At 48.6% G+C, this 15,121-nt stretch overlaps 1 protein-coding gene across 2 annotated transcripts in view; it reads right to left on the bottom strand.

The window, feature by feature from the left end:
* Window positions 1-294: 294 nt before the first annotated feature.
* The window catches only part of GLB1L3 (galactosidase beta 1 like 3), a 31,050-nt gene continuing 16,223 nt past the window's right edge, over window positions 295-15,121 (bottom strand). For both annotated transcript variants that reach the window (XM_070400055.1, XM_070400054.1), the window contains 14 exons: window positions 14,285-14,377; window positions 12,923-13,004; window positions 12,126-12,190; window positions 10,622-10,706; window positions 7,908-8,045; window positions 7,237-7,317; window positions 6,204-6,310; window positions 5,235-5,375; window positions 4,584-4,655; window positions 4,004-4,082; window positions 2,940-3,027; window positions 2,534-2,645; window positions 803-919; window positions 295-660 (listed from right to left, as the gene is read on the bottom strand). In XM_070400055.1, coding sequence (XP_070256156.1) covers window positions 595-660; window positions 803-919; window positions 2,534-2,645; window positions 2,940-3,027; window positions 4,004-4,082; window positions 4,584-4,655; window positions 5,235-5,375; window positions 6,204-6,310; window positions 7,237-7,317; window positions 7,908-8,045; window positions 10,622-10,706; window positions 12,126-12,190; window positions 12,923-13,004; window positions 14,285-14,377 — 1,326 coding nt within the window. In that variant the 3' untranslated portion in view covers window positions 295-594. The remainder of the gene's footprint in view (window positions 661-802; window positions 920-2,533; window positions 2,646-2,939; window positions 3,028-4,003; window positions 4,083-4,583; window positions 4,656-5,234; window positions 5,376-6,203; window positions 6,311-7,236; window positions 7,318-7,907; window positions 8,046-10,621; window positions 10,707-12,125; window positions 12,191-12,922; window positions 13,005-14,284; window positions 14,378-15,121) is intronic.

The raw sequence follows: 15,121 nt of genomic DNA, 5'->3' as shown, positions 1-15,121 counted from the left end.
CCAGGCTTCGCTGTCAGACAAATCAGGACCAAACAACCAAATGTCTATTCCTCCTCTGATTGGAGGTGATGCACCAGGTCACCTTGGAAACATGCAGGCTGCCGGGAAGTTCCAGGAGACATTGTGCACTCTCCCCTGCATTCCCCCTCCTACAACGCACGCACACGCACACGCACACACACCACATACCAGTACACACACACACACCAGGACTTTGCCATCTTACTCTTTCTTAGGCCAGAGACCCTTCACTTCCTCCCAACTGAGTATGAAGAAACAGAGATACATCCAGCTTGTTTTTATTTTATTTTATGTGCCTAAAGGCACATTTAATTAGAGAATAACCTGCTAAGGACTAAGCTTTAACTACGTAAATCTAGTCACTGAAGATTTGGAGGCTCTTTTAAGGCCTAAAAATAGGCATTATATGACTATTCTACAATATATATAACAATTTCCCTATTGAACATTATTTCCAACATTTGCTGTTGCAGACAACAGTGTGTTTGGTATTCTAGACATAAATCTTCCTCCTGAAAAACTGCTGGTAGACGAACTCCAACAATCCACCAAAAAAAATGTTACAACACAGTCTTACAGCTTCGGTTTGTCTGTAGTTTGGATGGACGAACCACTCTTGCTTCTTTCAAACACAATGATCTGAGAAGAACAGAAAGGCTCACAGTGAGAAGTGGTGAGCCTGTTCAATACAGGATGAGAAAGATGCTGTGATCTGCCTCCTGGGGATGAAGGCAGATCTGAAAATGTGTGAGACGTAAAGGCAGGGGTCGGGGTGACTCACCTCATTGTCTTCCGGATGCAGCCAGGCCCCAGGAAGGTAAAGTGTTTGCTGTGGTCCAATATTCCAGTATCGCCCAAGGTTACGGCCATTGATGAACACAAATCCATAACTCCAGTCCTGGGAGGGATGGAGGCTTGAGACAGGGGGACAGATTCACACGGGCAACGTACAATGTAAGGCGCTTGGAGAGTGAGAACAAGACGGAGATGCTTCGTGGCCCTGACAGCGAGTTCACAATGGGATATGTTCTAGAACAAGCATGTCAAATTCAAGGCCCGCAGGCCACATGCGGCCCATAATGAATATTTTTGTGGCCCAGCCAATGTAATGGTATGTAAGAAACATTTTAATAAAAATTTCATAACTTAATTTTTACAATATCCTGTTATACATAATTATGAATAATGAACTACAACATTCGCTAATGACTGTTGATTATAATCGTGTTGCATTCATTTCCCTTACGTGCCTTACACGCAAACACACCATTTCTCTCCACTAATACTAGCAGCGAAATGGCCACGTCATTAGTCTTGTACTAACTTGTTTGAGCAACAGGAAATATTTTGCTTTTGGAGAACAAGAAAAATAGGTTTATTTGCATTATGTGTATTAATTTGTGCAGTTATTCAGTGTCTGGTAAGTTAATGTTCTAGAAAAAGTATTAATTTTTATTAAAATTTCCATTATTTTATGTTGACAATGACTCATTTATCTCAGCCCTTTGTATTCTGCATGTCTCTATTGAAATAAACCTACGTTTCTATGAAGCTTTTGCTTTTTTGCGGCCCACAAACACTTAAACCTTGTTTAATTGGCCCGTGTTAGAGTTTGACATGCTTGTTCTAGAAGGTCTACCCTGCTGTACCTGGTCTAAGGATGACAGAGGAAAGCATGAACAACCTTTCGATGCTAATGTGACTCTTGTTCCTGCCCTCTGATATATAATGCTATAGATTCTTTTAAAAACAGGTCTTCCAGAAATAAGTCCTAGGTTAAATAGAGATGGACACTTCTACTGACAACAGCTATAAACGCAACACCATTTTTTAATCTGGTTGCAATGCAATGAAGAATTACAGGACCAAAATCTGGGAGAAGAAAACTGAGAAACAAGAAGACATGGGAACAGTTTTTCCACTAGAGACAGGAAGAAGTGCTGGGAAGCTGAGCAGAACTTCCATAGTCTCGCAAGCTTAGAGGAACCAACAGTGGATACGGGGGAACCTTATTAAATAATAGACAGTTTACATTCAATATTATTCTGTATTAGTTTCATGGATACCGAATAGTGGTTAGACGATCATATATTTGATAAAGTTTCTCCCCACCCCGATATTTTAAGTACCCACCTGGCCCCATACATAGTTATTACAATATTAACAAATGCATTCCCTAGGCTATAATTCACATCTCTGTGACTGATCTGTAACTACCAATTTCTACTTCTTAACCCCTTCACCTTTACCACCCAGTTTCCCAACCTCCCTCTCCATGGGCAATAGTTCGAACAATGATGATAAATTAGAAAGATTGAGCGATGCTGGATGACTGGGTTGGAGGTGAGGAGGGAAGGGAAGTATTCTTGCCTGGAACACCATGACTTTGCTTCAAGACTCTTTAAGAAAGAACAGGTGTAACAGAAGAAAAACAAACAAAAATAAATAAATAAAATCTTAAAAAGAAAGACTAGGCGTTTGAGAGAGCAGAGAGAAGAGGGTGCTCACTTACCAGCAGCCTCAGGAAGGTGTCCCTGGGAGAAGGGCCAGCCTGCAGCGTGCCCAGGTAGAAGGCAGGGCCCAGGGAGCTATTGGAGACAGGCCTCCAGGCGGCAGAGCGGAGCCTGGAAAAGGGGCCATGCCTTGAGGGAGAGGAAAGCCCTTTCCTGATTCTAGCCCCAATATGGACCCGGGTTTCCCACGCAGGGCTCTGTTTCTGTGGGACATGCAGATGTGAAGCATTAAAATGAGAAACGGGAGACTTGTTCTAGGACTCCAGTCCTGACTCTCAAGACTATCATCCCGAGTAAATCACTTCCGTTCTCGGAATCCCGGGCTCTTCGCCTGCCAAGTGAAGAGTTTGAAATCTCTGAGTGCCCTGACCCTGCCAAGTCTCCCGGGAATAAGTGGGAACATACCTGTCAAAGAAGCTCGTTTCCATTTCCAGAGAATAGATAGTGAACCCCTCCAGGGGGGTGCTATTGATGGTCACGGGGCCGGTTACTCCTGCAGGGGGAGGGAGGAAAGACCACGGCTAGCCACTGATGCTCTCTCTCGGTGTCTGGGACAAAGAAATGCAGGCAGCAGACATCTTGTGCCAGGCTTCAGCCAGGAGGGCAAACACTTGTCTGACTCGCTGCGACGGAAGGTTTCTCCTATGTTTTCATACACAAGGCCGACCGAGGAAGTCCCCCACTTAATATCAGAGCTTTTGCCGAAACCGGTTTGGCTCGGTGGATAGAGCGTCGGCCTGCGGACTGAAAGGTCTCAGGTTCGATTCCGGTCAAGGGCATGTACCTGGGTTGCGGGCACATCCCCAGTGGGAGATGTGCAGGAGGCAGCTGATCGATGTTTCTCTCTCATCGATGTTTCTAACTCTCTATCTCTCTCCCTTCCTCTCTGTAAAAAATCAATAAAATATATTAAAAAAAAAAAAAAAAAAAAATATCAGAGCTTTTGCCCAGCCGGCATGGCTCAGTGGGTGAGCATCAACCTATGAACCAGGAGGTCACAGATCGATTCCAGGTCAGGGCACATGCCCGGGTTGCAGGCTCATTCCCCAGTAGGGGAACGTGCAGGGCGCAGCCGATCCATGATTCTCTCTCATCATTGATGTTTCTATCTCTCTCTCCCTCTCTCTTCCTCTCTGAAATCAATAAAAACATATTTTTTATAAAATCAGAGCTTTTCCTGAAATTCCCCAGATCCTGCTACAGGACAAGCCAGCACCCAACCTAGCCACCCACTCCCTGCCCTGGAGAAACGAAGGAGGCAGGACAACAGAGAGGGAAGGAGTCCTCACCTTTGGTCCTGGATCCTAAGTCTCTCCCCCCCCCCCCCCGCCCCCCCCGTCCCGCCCCCCCCCCCCCCCCCCCCGCCTACATGGCTCATTCTTCCCTCCCAGCTCCAACTCAGCCCCCATCTGAGGGTCTGAGTGACCACAAAGAGAACAGATAGCCTGTGTCTCAGGCCTAGAGCCCACCTTTCCTCTGGTCTTGAATTTTCCATGAATAGTTGACTCGTCCTTGGTTCTCCACCAGGATCCTCAGGAGCTGGCATCCCTGTTGGGGATAGACCAGTTCACGGAACCCACACAGCCACACAGGGGGATACTCTAGAACCCCCTTTCCTCTGAGTCCCATATGGAAAGGCAAGCAAGTGGGAGACAGGACGCCCCCGAGCCCGGCTGTCCTCCCTCTCTCTAAGGACCCCGTGTGCTCCCATCCCACACCCAGCCTCTCCTCTCTCCCGCTGGTCTGCCTTAGGGAGGCCAGAGAGACGCAGTGTGCTTTGATAGAGACCAGACCCGCGGCTGATGGTTGGCTCAGGGCTTAAAGGGGAAATTCCATTCACACCGAAGCTTGTATTCTGCAGCTCCTGGTGTATCCGGGCCTGGGAGAGGTGGTTATGCTCAGAGCTCTAGACAAACACTTGCTGCTGGGGCCCTAAGTGACCAGCGATGCCAAAGGGCCGAGGTAGAGACGAGGCAGTCATCTCAGAACCAGGGAGCGGTTGCATTTGAGTCGGAGGTCCAGCAGCATCGAGACTCCTGCATTACCTACCTTGACTTTAGGGATGCGCAAGTTCTGATTACCACCATCCAGGGTCCCTATATGTGTCTCGTCCAAAAACACCTGCAAAACAAGAGCTGGAGTCAGACCGGCAGGCCTACCTGAGGGGAGGGCTGAGAGAGGCTCTGTTTAGGGAGGAGGTCATTGTAAAGAAGGCACCAGCCTCGGTGCTCACACTTGGCTGGGAGCTGGCAGCGAGGCCCCAGTGAACTTGGTTGTGATAAAGCAGAAAGCCAGTCTCTGGTGTGAGCTTAGGTTCTCAGTGCCTCACACATAGTAGGTGCTTTAAATGACTACCAAACAGCCCTAGCCGGTGTGGCTCAGTGGATAAAGCGTCGACTTGTGGACTGAAGGGTCCCCAGGTTCCATTCAGGTCAAGGGCACTAGGCCAGTTGCAGGGCTTGATCCCCAGTAGGGAGTTTGCAGGAGGCAGCCGATCAATGGTTCTCTCTCATCACTGATGTTCCACTCTCTCTCTCTCTCTTTCTCTCTCTCTCTCTCTCATCAGTAAAAATATTTTTAAATAAAAATAAATAAATTACTACCACACAGCACAGTTGACCAGCGATTAACCACCCTTCCCAGTAGCAGAGTTGGGCTACATGTCCTGCTTACCGCCGAAGACAGGCTGCTGGCCCCTACCTGTGCCGTGTCTCGAACCTTCGCACGGAGCCAGCCTCCGGCGCAGATGGGTGTCTCATAAAGCGCGAACCCGTAGGACTGCCCGTTCCCAGCGTTGATGGGGAGACTCTCCATGTTGACGGGGGCGCTGGATATGACCGGCTGTGAGAGAGCCGTGGTGGAAACGCGAGCCGCGTGCTGAGAACTCAGGATCCTTCCCCCTGAGACCCTTGTCTTTTTTGTTCTGCCTCCTAATGATGCCCAAAGTCCTTTGGATGAGAAACGCTAAAACATCTATGTGCTGATGCTTTATATCTCCACTGAGCAGGAGACTCAGGGCGGGGGCGGGGGGGGGGGGGCATGGGACAGGGAGCAATGGCGTCATCATCAACTGATGAACAGAGCAGATAGGTTGTGTACTACCATCACTGAAGTCGAGGAAAGAATTATGCACTAAATAAGCATGTATTTAGCCTCTACAATGTGTTAGGCACTTCTTTTTATCTAAAACTGTGATAAGAAGAGGTAAAATCAATCTGAATTCAAGACTTGACATGTTTCAAACAGTTTCCAAACTTTTCTTTAAAATAGGGCAGGTTGTCTGATTTTAAAGGGAGAGCAGGGACCTGTAGAACTTCCAAGGTTTGGCCTAGTGGATGGTGAAAAGGAATCAGAAACTCAGTTTCCCGGTTCCCAGCTCAGCAGCCTTTCCCACAGGGACCACGTGGACCCACAAGGGCATTCACCAAACGGGTTCATCGGAGCTGGGAAATAGGACCCTCTCATGCCCAGCCTCTCCCACCCCACTCATTCTTCCAGTCCCAGCAGCCCCTTCACAGTCCACCAGGAAGGAGCATGTGGTCTGACCCTATAGTTCTAAACTGAGGCAGCATGCAGAGAATTCGTTTTCACACTGTCCAGGGAAAAGCCTTGAAAGAATCTCTCTGTGTGGCCGAAGGCCTTCTCCCCCTAATGCCCGGAAGTACTCACCTCGTCTAAGTGTTGTAGGGCATCCCACAGCGGCAAGTACAGGGATGGACTCACAGAAGGGTACACAGCCTTCGGAATGAGTTCAGGTAAGGGGGGCAGGGGAGATGCTGCAATGAAAGTGGGCCATGGGCAAGACGTGCCTGGACCAGCTGCTGCCCTCTCCCAGCCTCCCCATCCCTCTACATAAACTCTCGTATCCCAACCAGTAAAGGGGTCCTCTCCTGGCGCATGGCTACACTTCTCCAAGAGTGGGGAACAACTGTCAAGAACGAGGTTGCAACCCTAGCCGTTTGGTTCAGTGCATAGAGCACTGGCCTGCGGACTGAAGGGTCCCGGGTTTGATTCCGGTCAAGGGCACGTACCTCGGTTGCAGGCTCCTCTCATGCAGGAGGCAACCCATCCATGTGTTTCTCTCACGTCAATATCTCTCTCTGTCTTTCCCTCTCTCTTCCAGTCTCTCTAAAAATCAATGGAAAAATATCCTTGGGGGAGGGATTTGAAAAAGAAAGAAAGAAAGAATGAGGTTGCAGCCATTCTGTATTCATGGAGAGCTGACAGATACAGACCCGGAAGGGGAAGTGTTGGCCGGGTAGACTGAAGGCCCCTAGGGGGCAAGACCTCTGCCTTATACCTTTTGGCAAAGCCAGTGGTTACCTACTTTCTAGCACATAGTAGACGGTTAGTTAACTTTCCTTAGAGAAATAAAATTACATAGAATGATTTTTGCTATTGTCTATACGGGTATTATGTTATACATTATATTAAGAGCTTTACGAACAGTAATTTTCACAATCATTACAGAAGACGAGTATCATTGTGTTCACGTTTCAGGGAAGAAACCGAGGTTTAAAGGGCTTAAAAACACTCATGCAAGACCACACAGCTTTTACGTGGGAAGACCAGGATTCGAACTTGTGACCCTTGCTCTGAAGCCCTTCATTAAGCTTGTGCCCATGGGGGAAATCCTGCCCTGTCCTCGCCCTTCCAATACACGAGGAGGGCCAGCCCTCGAGTAAAAATGGTGGCTGGGTACCTAAGACGGATCCAAGGAGTTTCCGAAGCTTGAAGTATTTTTTGGTGTAATCCCCAGCCTCTGTCAGCACAGCATCATAGTCTGCAAGACACCAGGGCACGTCACTGGCCAGGCAATCCTGCCAGGCCCACCCCGTTTTGGCGCTTCTGGCAGAGATGGGGCAGGGCCACCAGAGGGAGACAGGAGACACATGGTCCCCACCCCTGGCCCGGTCCATCCCAGGCTAGGCCTTGTGGGACCAATGCCAATCTAGCTAGGAGTGTTTCCCATCACCCTTCCTGGGACTCTGAGGCTGCCAGGCCACTGGGCTCATCCTCTGCTTCACTCTCTTCTTCCTTCCATCCGGATTGCCCAGCTGTGCCCATCGATGCCCTTCTAGCAATCACCACTAGTAATCTCTCTCTCTCTCTCTCTCTCTCTCTCTCTCTCTCTCTCTCTTGGTTCAAGTCAAGGTGTCAATGTACATGAACTTCAGGTCCTCAGCAGCCCCATCTACTGCAATGATAGCCTGTTGTGGGCATTATGAACATCACAGAAGAAAGATAAATAGATCAGAACATCATCAATTCTCAGCATGGATTATAGGTCAAGAACTCAGAGATGCCAGAATATGTTTTCAGAGCCTGCAGCACCCCCACTGCTGGAGGGGGACCAAACCGGCGATCACTTGCCATAGCTGGTGACGACACCGCTGTGTTCCCCAAAATCCGTGGCCCCATTTATGAAACCGAAGTTGGTTCCCCCGTGGAACATATACGTGTTGAAGGAGATCTCAGCTTTGATAAATTCAGACACAGTTTTTACAACATCTGTGGAGGAGAAATATAAGAAAGTAGAGAAAATTAAAACCACGACTCTGAAAAGATAGATGCACCTCCTATGTTCATTGCAGCATTTTTCCCACAGCCAAGATACGGAACCTAAGAATGTTCATCTGTAGACAACTGAAGAAAGAACAGGTAGTGCGTATATACCTGGAATATTACTCAGCCGTGAAAAAGAATGAAATCTTACCATTTGCAACAACACGGATGGACCTGGAGGGTATTATGCTCAGTGAAATCAGTCAGACAGAGAAAGACAAATACCATATGATTTCACTTACATGTAGAATCTAAAGAGGAAAATAAATGGACAAACAAAACAGAAACAGACTCATAGAGCACAGACTGATGGTTGCCAGATGGGAAGGGGGATGGGGGACTGGGTGAAAAGGTGAAGGGATTAAGAGGTATAAATGGGTAGTTACAAAGAAGTCCCGGGGTGGGGGTGGGTAAGGTACAGCCTAGGGCAGTGATGGCGAACCTTTTGAGCTCAGCATGTCAGCATTTTGAAAAACCCTAACTTATCTCTGGTGCCGTGTCACATATAGAAATTTTTTGATCTTTGCAACCATAGTAAAACAAATATTTATATTTTTGATATTTATTTTATATATTTAAATGCCATTTAACAAAGAAAAATCAACCAAAAAAGTGAGTTCGCATGTCACCTCTGACACGTGTGTCATAGGTTCGCCATCACTGGCCTAGGGAATATAGTCAATGATGCTGTAATAACTATTGGTATGCATGGTGCCCGGTGGGTATTAGACTTACCAGGGGGAATCATGTTATAATCACGTCTAACCACTGTGCTGTATACCTGAAACTAATATACAATAATATCGCCTGTCAAAAAAAACAAACATTTAATATCGCTAATAAAGAAAATGGAGAGAAGACAGACATCGCTGATGAAATCTTATCATTCTCAATCCCATCCCACTATTAACTTCTTTTGTTCTTCAACTTTCGCTAAGATTCTAACCAGAAAATAGGTGGGATTGGCCAGAACTACTCTAGCAACCATGTCCTGTTTCTTCAAGCCTTTTTTAAAAGTTATTTTTCACAGACTATGGACATAATTGAACTCCTAACTATATATATTAGATAATAGCCTAAGAACCATTATGCCACTTATATATCTAACTAGAGGCCCGATGCACGAAATTTGTGCAAGGGGCACTCGGCCCTCACAGCCCCACCTTCCTCCAGAAGGTTGTCCGGAAGGACGTTTGATCTAATTAGCATATTATGCTTTTATTATTATAGATGTTCATTATGGTTGGCTCTTCACGGTTGGTATGACTTTGAATGGCCCGTTTTTCCTCTCAGGGCCTCTTCTTCCTTATTTGTTCAATGAAGGGCCTTATTTCCATGTACCACATCATAGGACTGGTGAGAGAATTAATCGCTGAGAGAATATATGTATAAGAAACAAGTCATAATTCCTGACATATAAGTGATCAGAAACATGTTGTCTGCAGGTGGGGGCGGGGGTGGGTTCTATTTTTCAAGCCAACGCAGACTTTTCTCAGTTGCCTCTGAAGGAGAGAGTTTGTCCTCTCTCCTCCGGGTACCAGCGAGCTTGTTTTCATAATAGTGATAGCAAAATACCTTTAGTAGCAAAATATTTGTATTAACCATGTCAGTCAGGCGCCGGTCTGAGTGGTGTACGTGGATTGATGAATTTATCCTCACAGCAGCCCCATGAGGTAAGTTACACGCTAATCCCCCACTTTGGGATGAGGACACTCGGAAGGGAAGGAAGGCTGCCTTGGTCACGGGGCTCCGGCTGAGAGCTGGACTGAAATCCCGGCCCTTGGTTCCAGGATCTTCCCTCTCAACCATCACTGCCGGCTTCTGATAATGACTACCACACATGTGCCAACTCCCCAGCAATGGCCTGTGTAATCCCCAGAGATGATTAGGAATGTTGGCGAGTGGCCCTAGCTGGATTGGCTCAGTGGCTAGCTGCTAGACTCTAGAGCGTCGGCCTACGGACTGAAGGGTCCCAGGTTCGATTCCAGTCAGAGGCACACGCCCAGGTTGCGGGCTTGATCCCCAGTAGGGGGCATGCAGGAGGCAGCTGATCAATGATTCCCTTTCATCGTTGATGTTTCTCTCTCTCTCTCTCTCCCCCCTCTCTCTTCCTCTCTGAGATCAATAAAAATATATTTTTTAAAAAGAATGTTGGCAAATGCATCCCCTTCTTCAGAGATGTCCTACTCTCAGAGGCCCTCCATCACCCCCTTGATACCCCTCTGCAGGCCTGTCCCTGTCTTTCCTGTCACTGAATCCTCTTTGTCTGCTTCAAGCACTTGTCAGATAGTGAGTGTTTTACTTCTTGCATATCTGTCAGCTCCACTAGAACACAAGCTCCCTGGGGTAGGACAGGTAATTTTTCTTCACCAGGGCACCACCAGGCCTAGCCACATCCCCGTCCGGACCATGTGTTGAATGGACAGTCGTGGTTGAATGAGCTGATGGACTAGCAGGGAAGTGTGTGAATGACCCATGAGCCGGGACACCTCTACTTGGTCCAAACACTGAGAAACACTTACCGTCCGCATCTTTAACCATGTGTTTACCTCCCCACGTGTCGAACCAGCCGACCCAATATTCCATAATCATAATGGGCTTATCTCTCTAGAAACAAACCAAATGAAACACGAAGTCAGACAAAAAGAAAAAAAGTCGGAAACACTGAATACAACGGATGAGAGCTGGAGGAACTTGGGCTTCTCACTTTTTTCCAAGTCAGCCCGTTACACCTCTTGCATCTCCATTTCCCTAGACATCCTGATCACCTTCTATCATTCCAACCTTGTCATTCTCGAAGCTGGTGTGGAAAGAATCAGCTTTGGAATCACAAAGACCTGACTGCAAGTCCTCGTGTGGAAACTGAAGCTCAAGGGTCACATGCTGTAAGGTCAGAGACACAACTCAAGTCCATGGCTGAGCCAAACTAGCAGCCACGGAATTATATTGTCGGTTAACGACATCATTCGGAGGAATCCAAGATGGCGCGTAAGAGGGAGTTCCATTCACCCCCTCCCTGGGCCACATCAGAATCACAACTAAATTGTAGAAAAATCAACCTGGAGAACCATCTGAAGACTAGCCGAATAGAAGTCCTATAACTAAGAGATGCAGAAGAAACCATGTTGAGACGGGTAGGAGGGGCAGAGGTGCAAAAAAAGGGCTGGCCTTGCACCCACGTGTGGCGACTGAGAATCTGGAGGGATATCTCAGCAGCAGAGGTTCCCCCTGAGGAGCGAGGGGTCTCAACCCCACGCTGAGCTCCCCAGCCTGGAGCCCAGTGCTGGGAAGAGGAGCCCCTATAACATGGGCTGTGAAAATCAGCAGGGATTGCATCTGCCCAGATGAGATGGGCGTCTGCTAGAAACCCAGGTGCTCTCTTAAGGACCAGCACACAAAATCTCATTCACGGGCACGCACCCTGGGCTTCAGCAGAGGGACAGCAGCTCTGAGGGGACTTGAGTCATCAAGGGAAAGACTGGGTTGTGTGGCTTTCGGGAGAGGGCTGGAGGGACAGCCGCCAATGTTCCTGTGCTGAGCCCCTCTTCCAACACTGCATTCCCCTCCATAGAGCATTAGCCTGGTGAGCTACGCTAGCCCCACCCTGCCAAACTCCCATTAGGCTCTGGGATCTGCTGCCGCAGCCAGCCTAGGCCTGCAGAGCAGTCTCCTCTGTCAGCAATGCACATGGCTCACTTCTGAGCTCTGCTCTCTCAGAGAAAAGAGAGCATCCTTTCTCTCTGATTGACCTCATGTAACCCCTGCCCCTTCCTCTGGTCATCTCCATTAGGTGCTCCACGAACAGAGGGGACAGAGGCAGAATTTCCTCCTTATTCCCCCTAACGAAACAGATAAACTCCCCAAGACACTTTGGAAACTAGGTGAGGCCTCAGGGGAAAAGCTGTATAGTCTTTGTCAAGCTTCCTATCCTCACTGAACACCAGCTGTACAGGTTGGGGCCAGGGGAGAGGGGGTGGTCATGGCAGGTGAAGGGGCTATGACTCTTCCTCTTTAAGACATCCTTACCTGCACTCTCTCAAGGTGCTCGAAAGTATTCTTCTGAAATGAATTTATATTGATGGTGGCCAGCACTGTAGAAAGAAAGGAGAGATGCTGCATGAGGCCTTGGGGCAAGTGCTGCCAGGGGAGGGACAGAGGTCCATGCCTTGAACATGGAAGGAAGTGTGCTGAGTAGTGAGTTACTGAGATACTACTTGTATCCCGTGTTGCAACGTGCAAAGGGCTGTCACTGGGCATTTTCAAGGACAATGTTATGGAAGAAGGGCAGTTAAAATTAACCATATTTTGTGTAGAGAAATGGAACAGGCCAAAGTCACACAAATTGATTAGACCTAGGAATTAGACCTGGGGGTAAGTGGAGGTGGGCAAAGGGGGAAAATGGGAACAGAAAGAGACGAGACTCTGCCTGGGGTGATGGGCGCACGATGCAGCGTGCAGATGATGTTTTGTTGAGTTGTATACCTGAAACCTGTATGGTTTTGCAAACCAACGTCACCCCAATACATTTAAGTAAAAAATAAATAAATAAGTAAATAAAGGTGGAAAGGTGGGCTGCAGACAGAAGAGCTCCCTGGCAGCTGCTGTTGAAGGAAAGTAGGATCGAGGGAAATGATGGCGTTGCTATGGGAACTCTTCGCTTTGACCATGGGTTCTCATAGTGGTACCACCTTACCAGGGTCCACCTCAATGTGCATGGCAAAGAGAGGCCTCAGAGCTATTCTTGGTTCTTCCTGACGCTTGTTCAAAACTCAAACTAGCAGGTGAAGAGCTCCCGTGCTCCCTGAAAATACGCCTGTGCGTACCTCCTTTTATGCTGCCCTGGAGCACGTCATTCTCTGCGTCAGAGGTCAAGAGCAGCTCCACGATCCCTCTGTTCAGCAGGGCCTGTTGAGAAAACTGGACAGAGTGAACCCCCTCTCCTTTCCCCCGTGGGAAGAAGGAAATTAGCCAATAAATGCAGTGGGCCAAGAGGGACAGTGTGTGAGCCGGAGAAGAAGGTTTGGGTTGAGAGTCCGACCATCCACAGCTCTCTCTCTCTCAGGCTGGTGTTTCTTCCAGGGACACAAAAGCCTGAGTCTGGGCTCTGACCCCCATCATAGCCTCAAGGGGAAATGCAGAGGGAGGACCTGAACTTGAGAGAAAGAAGACTCTGGAAACTGGGCTTGAAAGGGAGAGGCAGGTGCTATGGGGCCTGGGGAAGATCAGAGAGAAACTTCACAGACGTGGGTCCTACCTGGACACTCCGAGGAAGCAAGGAAGCCCACCATGGCTTTGGGGACGCGGGGACCTCATTAAAAACTCATATTTGCTAAGGGCCTCAGAAGCCGACGGTGACCAGAGGGCCGGAGGACCCTATGTGTGCCTTGCATGGGCACCGAGCCATAGCTGGGACTGGGAGCAGAGCTGAGTAGCAAAGTTTTGAAATCAAGGAAAAATAATACTCACTGAATGAGATTGACTTGAAGGGTCTGATGTGGAGCCCCTGAGAAACGTTAGGGAGGGGATTTCTCACAGCCCTCGAAGCTGCAGAAGCCACAGGTGTGGGCAGGAGCCCGGACACCTATGGAGCCCAGCCCTGCCTCCTCCCTCTCTCCTCACCTGATCACTCTGCCCTGCCCAGCTGGCAACTGCCCGCCTGCCAGGCCAGCCACCCTGAGGTTCCCCTGGGGACAGAGCTCACCCTGCCTCAGGCTTAGCAACCCGGGGGAGGGATCCCATTGACAAGGGAGCCAATCAGGCTCCTGAATGTGGGCCGTCAGGGACAGGGAGGCGCTGACCCTCCCACAAGGACACGGGCAGGATGGCAGTTATGCCCTGGCCTGAGGCATCCCCCCAGGAAGAGACTATTGGTGCTACAGGTCAGAGAGCTGCCATGTGACAGCCATTATCATCATCAAGTTCACGAAGCATTATTTCCTTACTGCTCGCCAACCCCCAGCTTTCATGAAACTTGTGGGTTGTGGAGATCCTTTAACATCATATTTTATCTCAGAATAAAGTCATTCAAGTGCATCTTAATCGCCCTGACCATGCTGTAGAGTCAGAGGAACGGAACTCGGTCCCTGTATCCGCAGAACCCACAGAGCCTACCAGAGCCCGCAGCAGACTCAGAGGCAGACGAGGAAGGAAGCATGAACACACGGAGACCAATCAGGGTTTCTCACCTTGTGAAGATGCGGCATGTAGGCTCTATCCTTAGCGAACGCACCGTACTCATTCTCCACCTGCATGGCGATGACGGGGCCTCCCTGGTGGTACTGAGGGGGCAGAGAAAGGGGAAGTGGGGTCTCAGAGGGCTGGGAACCCTGAGCCAGCTGGTGGGGGCACTTTGCTCCTAGCTGTTTCCTGACCTGGAGGCACGCTCTCTCCTCTCTCGTCTGATGGGCAGTCACCTGCAGGCCCCTCGGCGGCACAAGGAGTCCCAGTGCCCTAGTCCAGTGGCCGGCAAACTCATTAGTCAACAGAGCCAAGTATCAACAGGACTACGATTGAAATTTCTTTGGAGAGCCAAATTTTTTCAACTTAAACTATATAGGTAGGTACATTGTTATTAACTTAATTAGGGGACTCCTAAGGCTTAGGAAGAGCCACACTCAAGGGGCCAAAGAGCCACATGTGGCTCGAGAGCCACAGTTTGCAGACCACTGCCCTAGTCTTTGTAACCACACCCACTGTTTCTCCTTCTTATACTAATTGGCTACTTCAGTAGGAGAGCTCATACCCACAAACTCACCTGCTAACATACCCACCCCATCCACTCATCCTTCCTCTCTAAAATCAATTAAAAAAAAAAAAAAAAAATATATATATATATATATATATATATATGAATGGCAGGTTTAAATATATATATTCAAGTAACAAAAGGAAAATGTCCAGTGAGAATTGTAAATTTTCATATAAAAAAGTATACAGTGGATAGAGCGTTGACCTGCAGACTGAAGGGTCCCGGGTTTGATTCCAGTCAAGGGCACATGCCAGGGGTGTGGGCTCCATCCCCA

Source organism: Myotis yumanensis, unplaced genomic scaffold (genome assembly GCF_028538775.1).
Source record: "Myotis yumanensis isolate MYYU_CA2020_CCGP unplaced genomic scaffold, mMyoYum1.0.hap1 SCAF_19, whole genome shotgun sequence".
In the NCBI taxonomy this organism is placed as follows: Eukaryota; Metazoa; Chordata; class Mammalia; order Chiroptera; family Vespertilionidae; genus Myotis; species Myotis yumanensis.
This window is presented reverse-complemented; position numbering and strand designations above follow the sequence as displayed.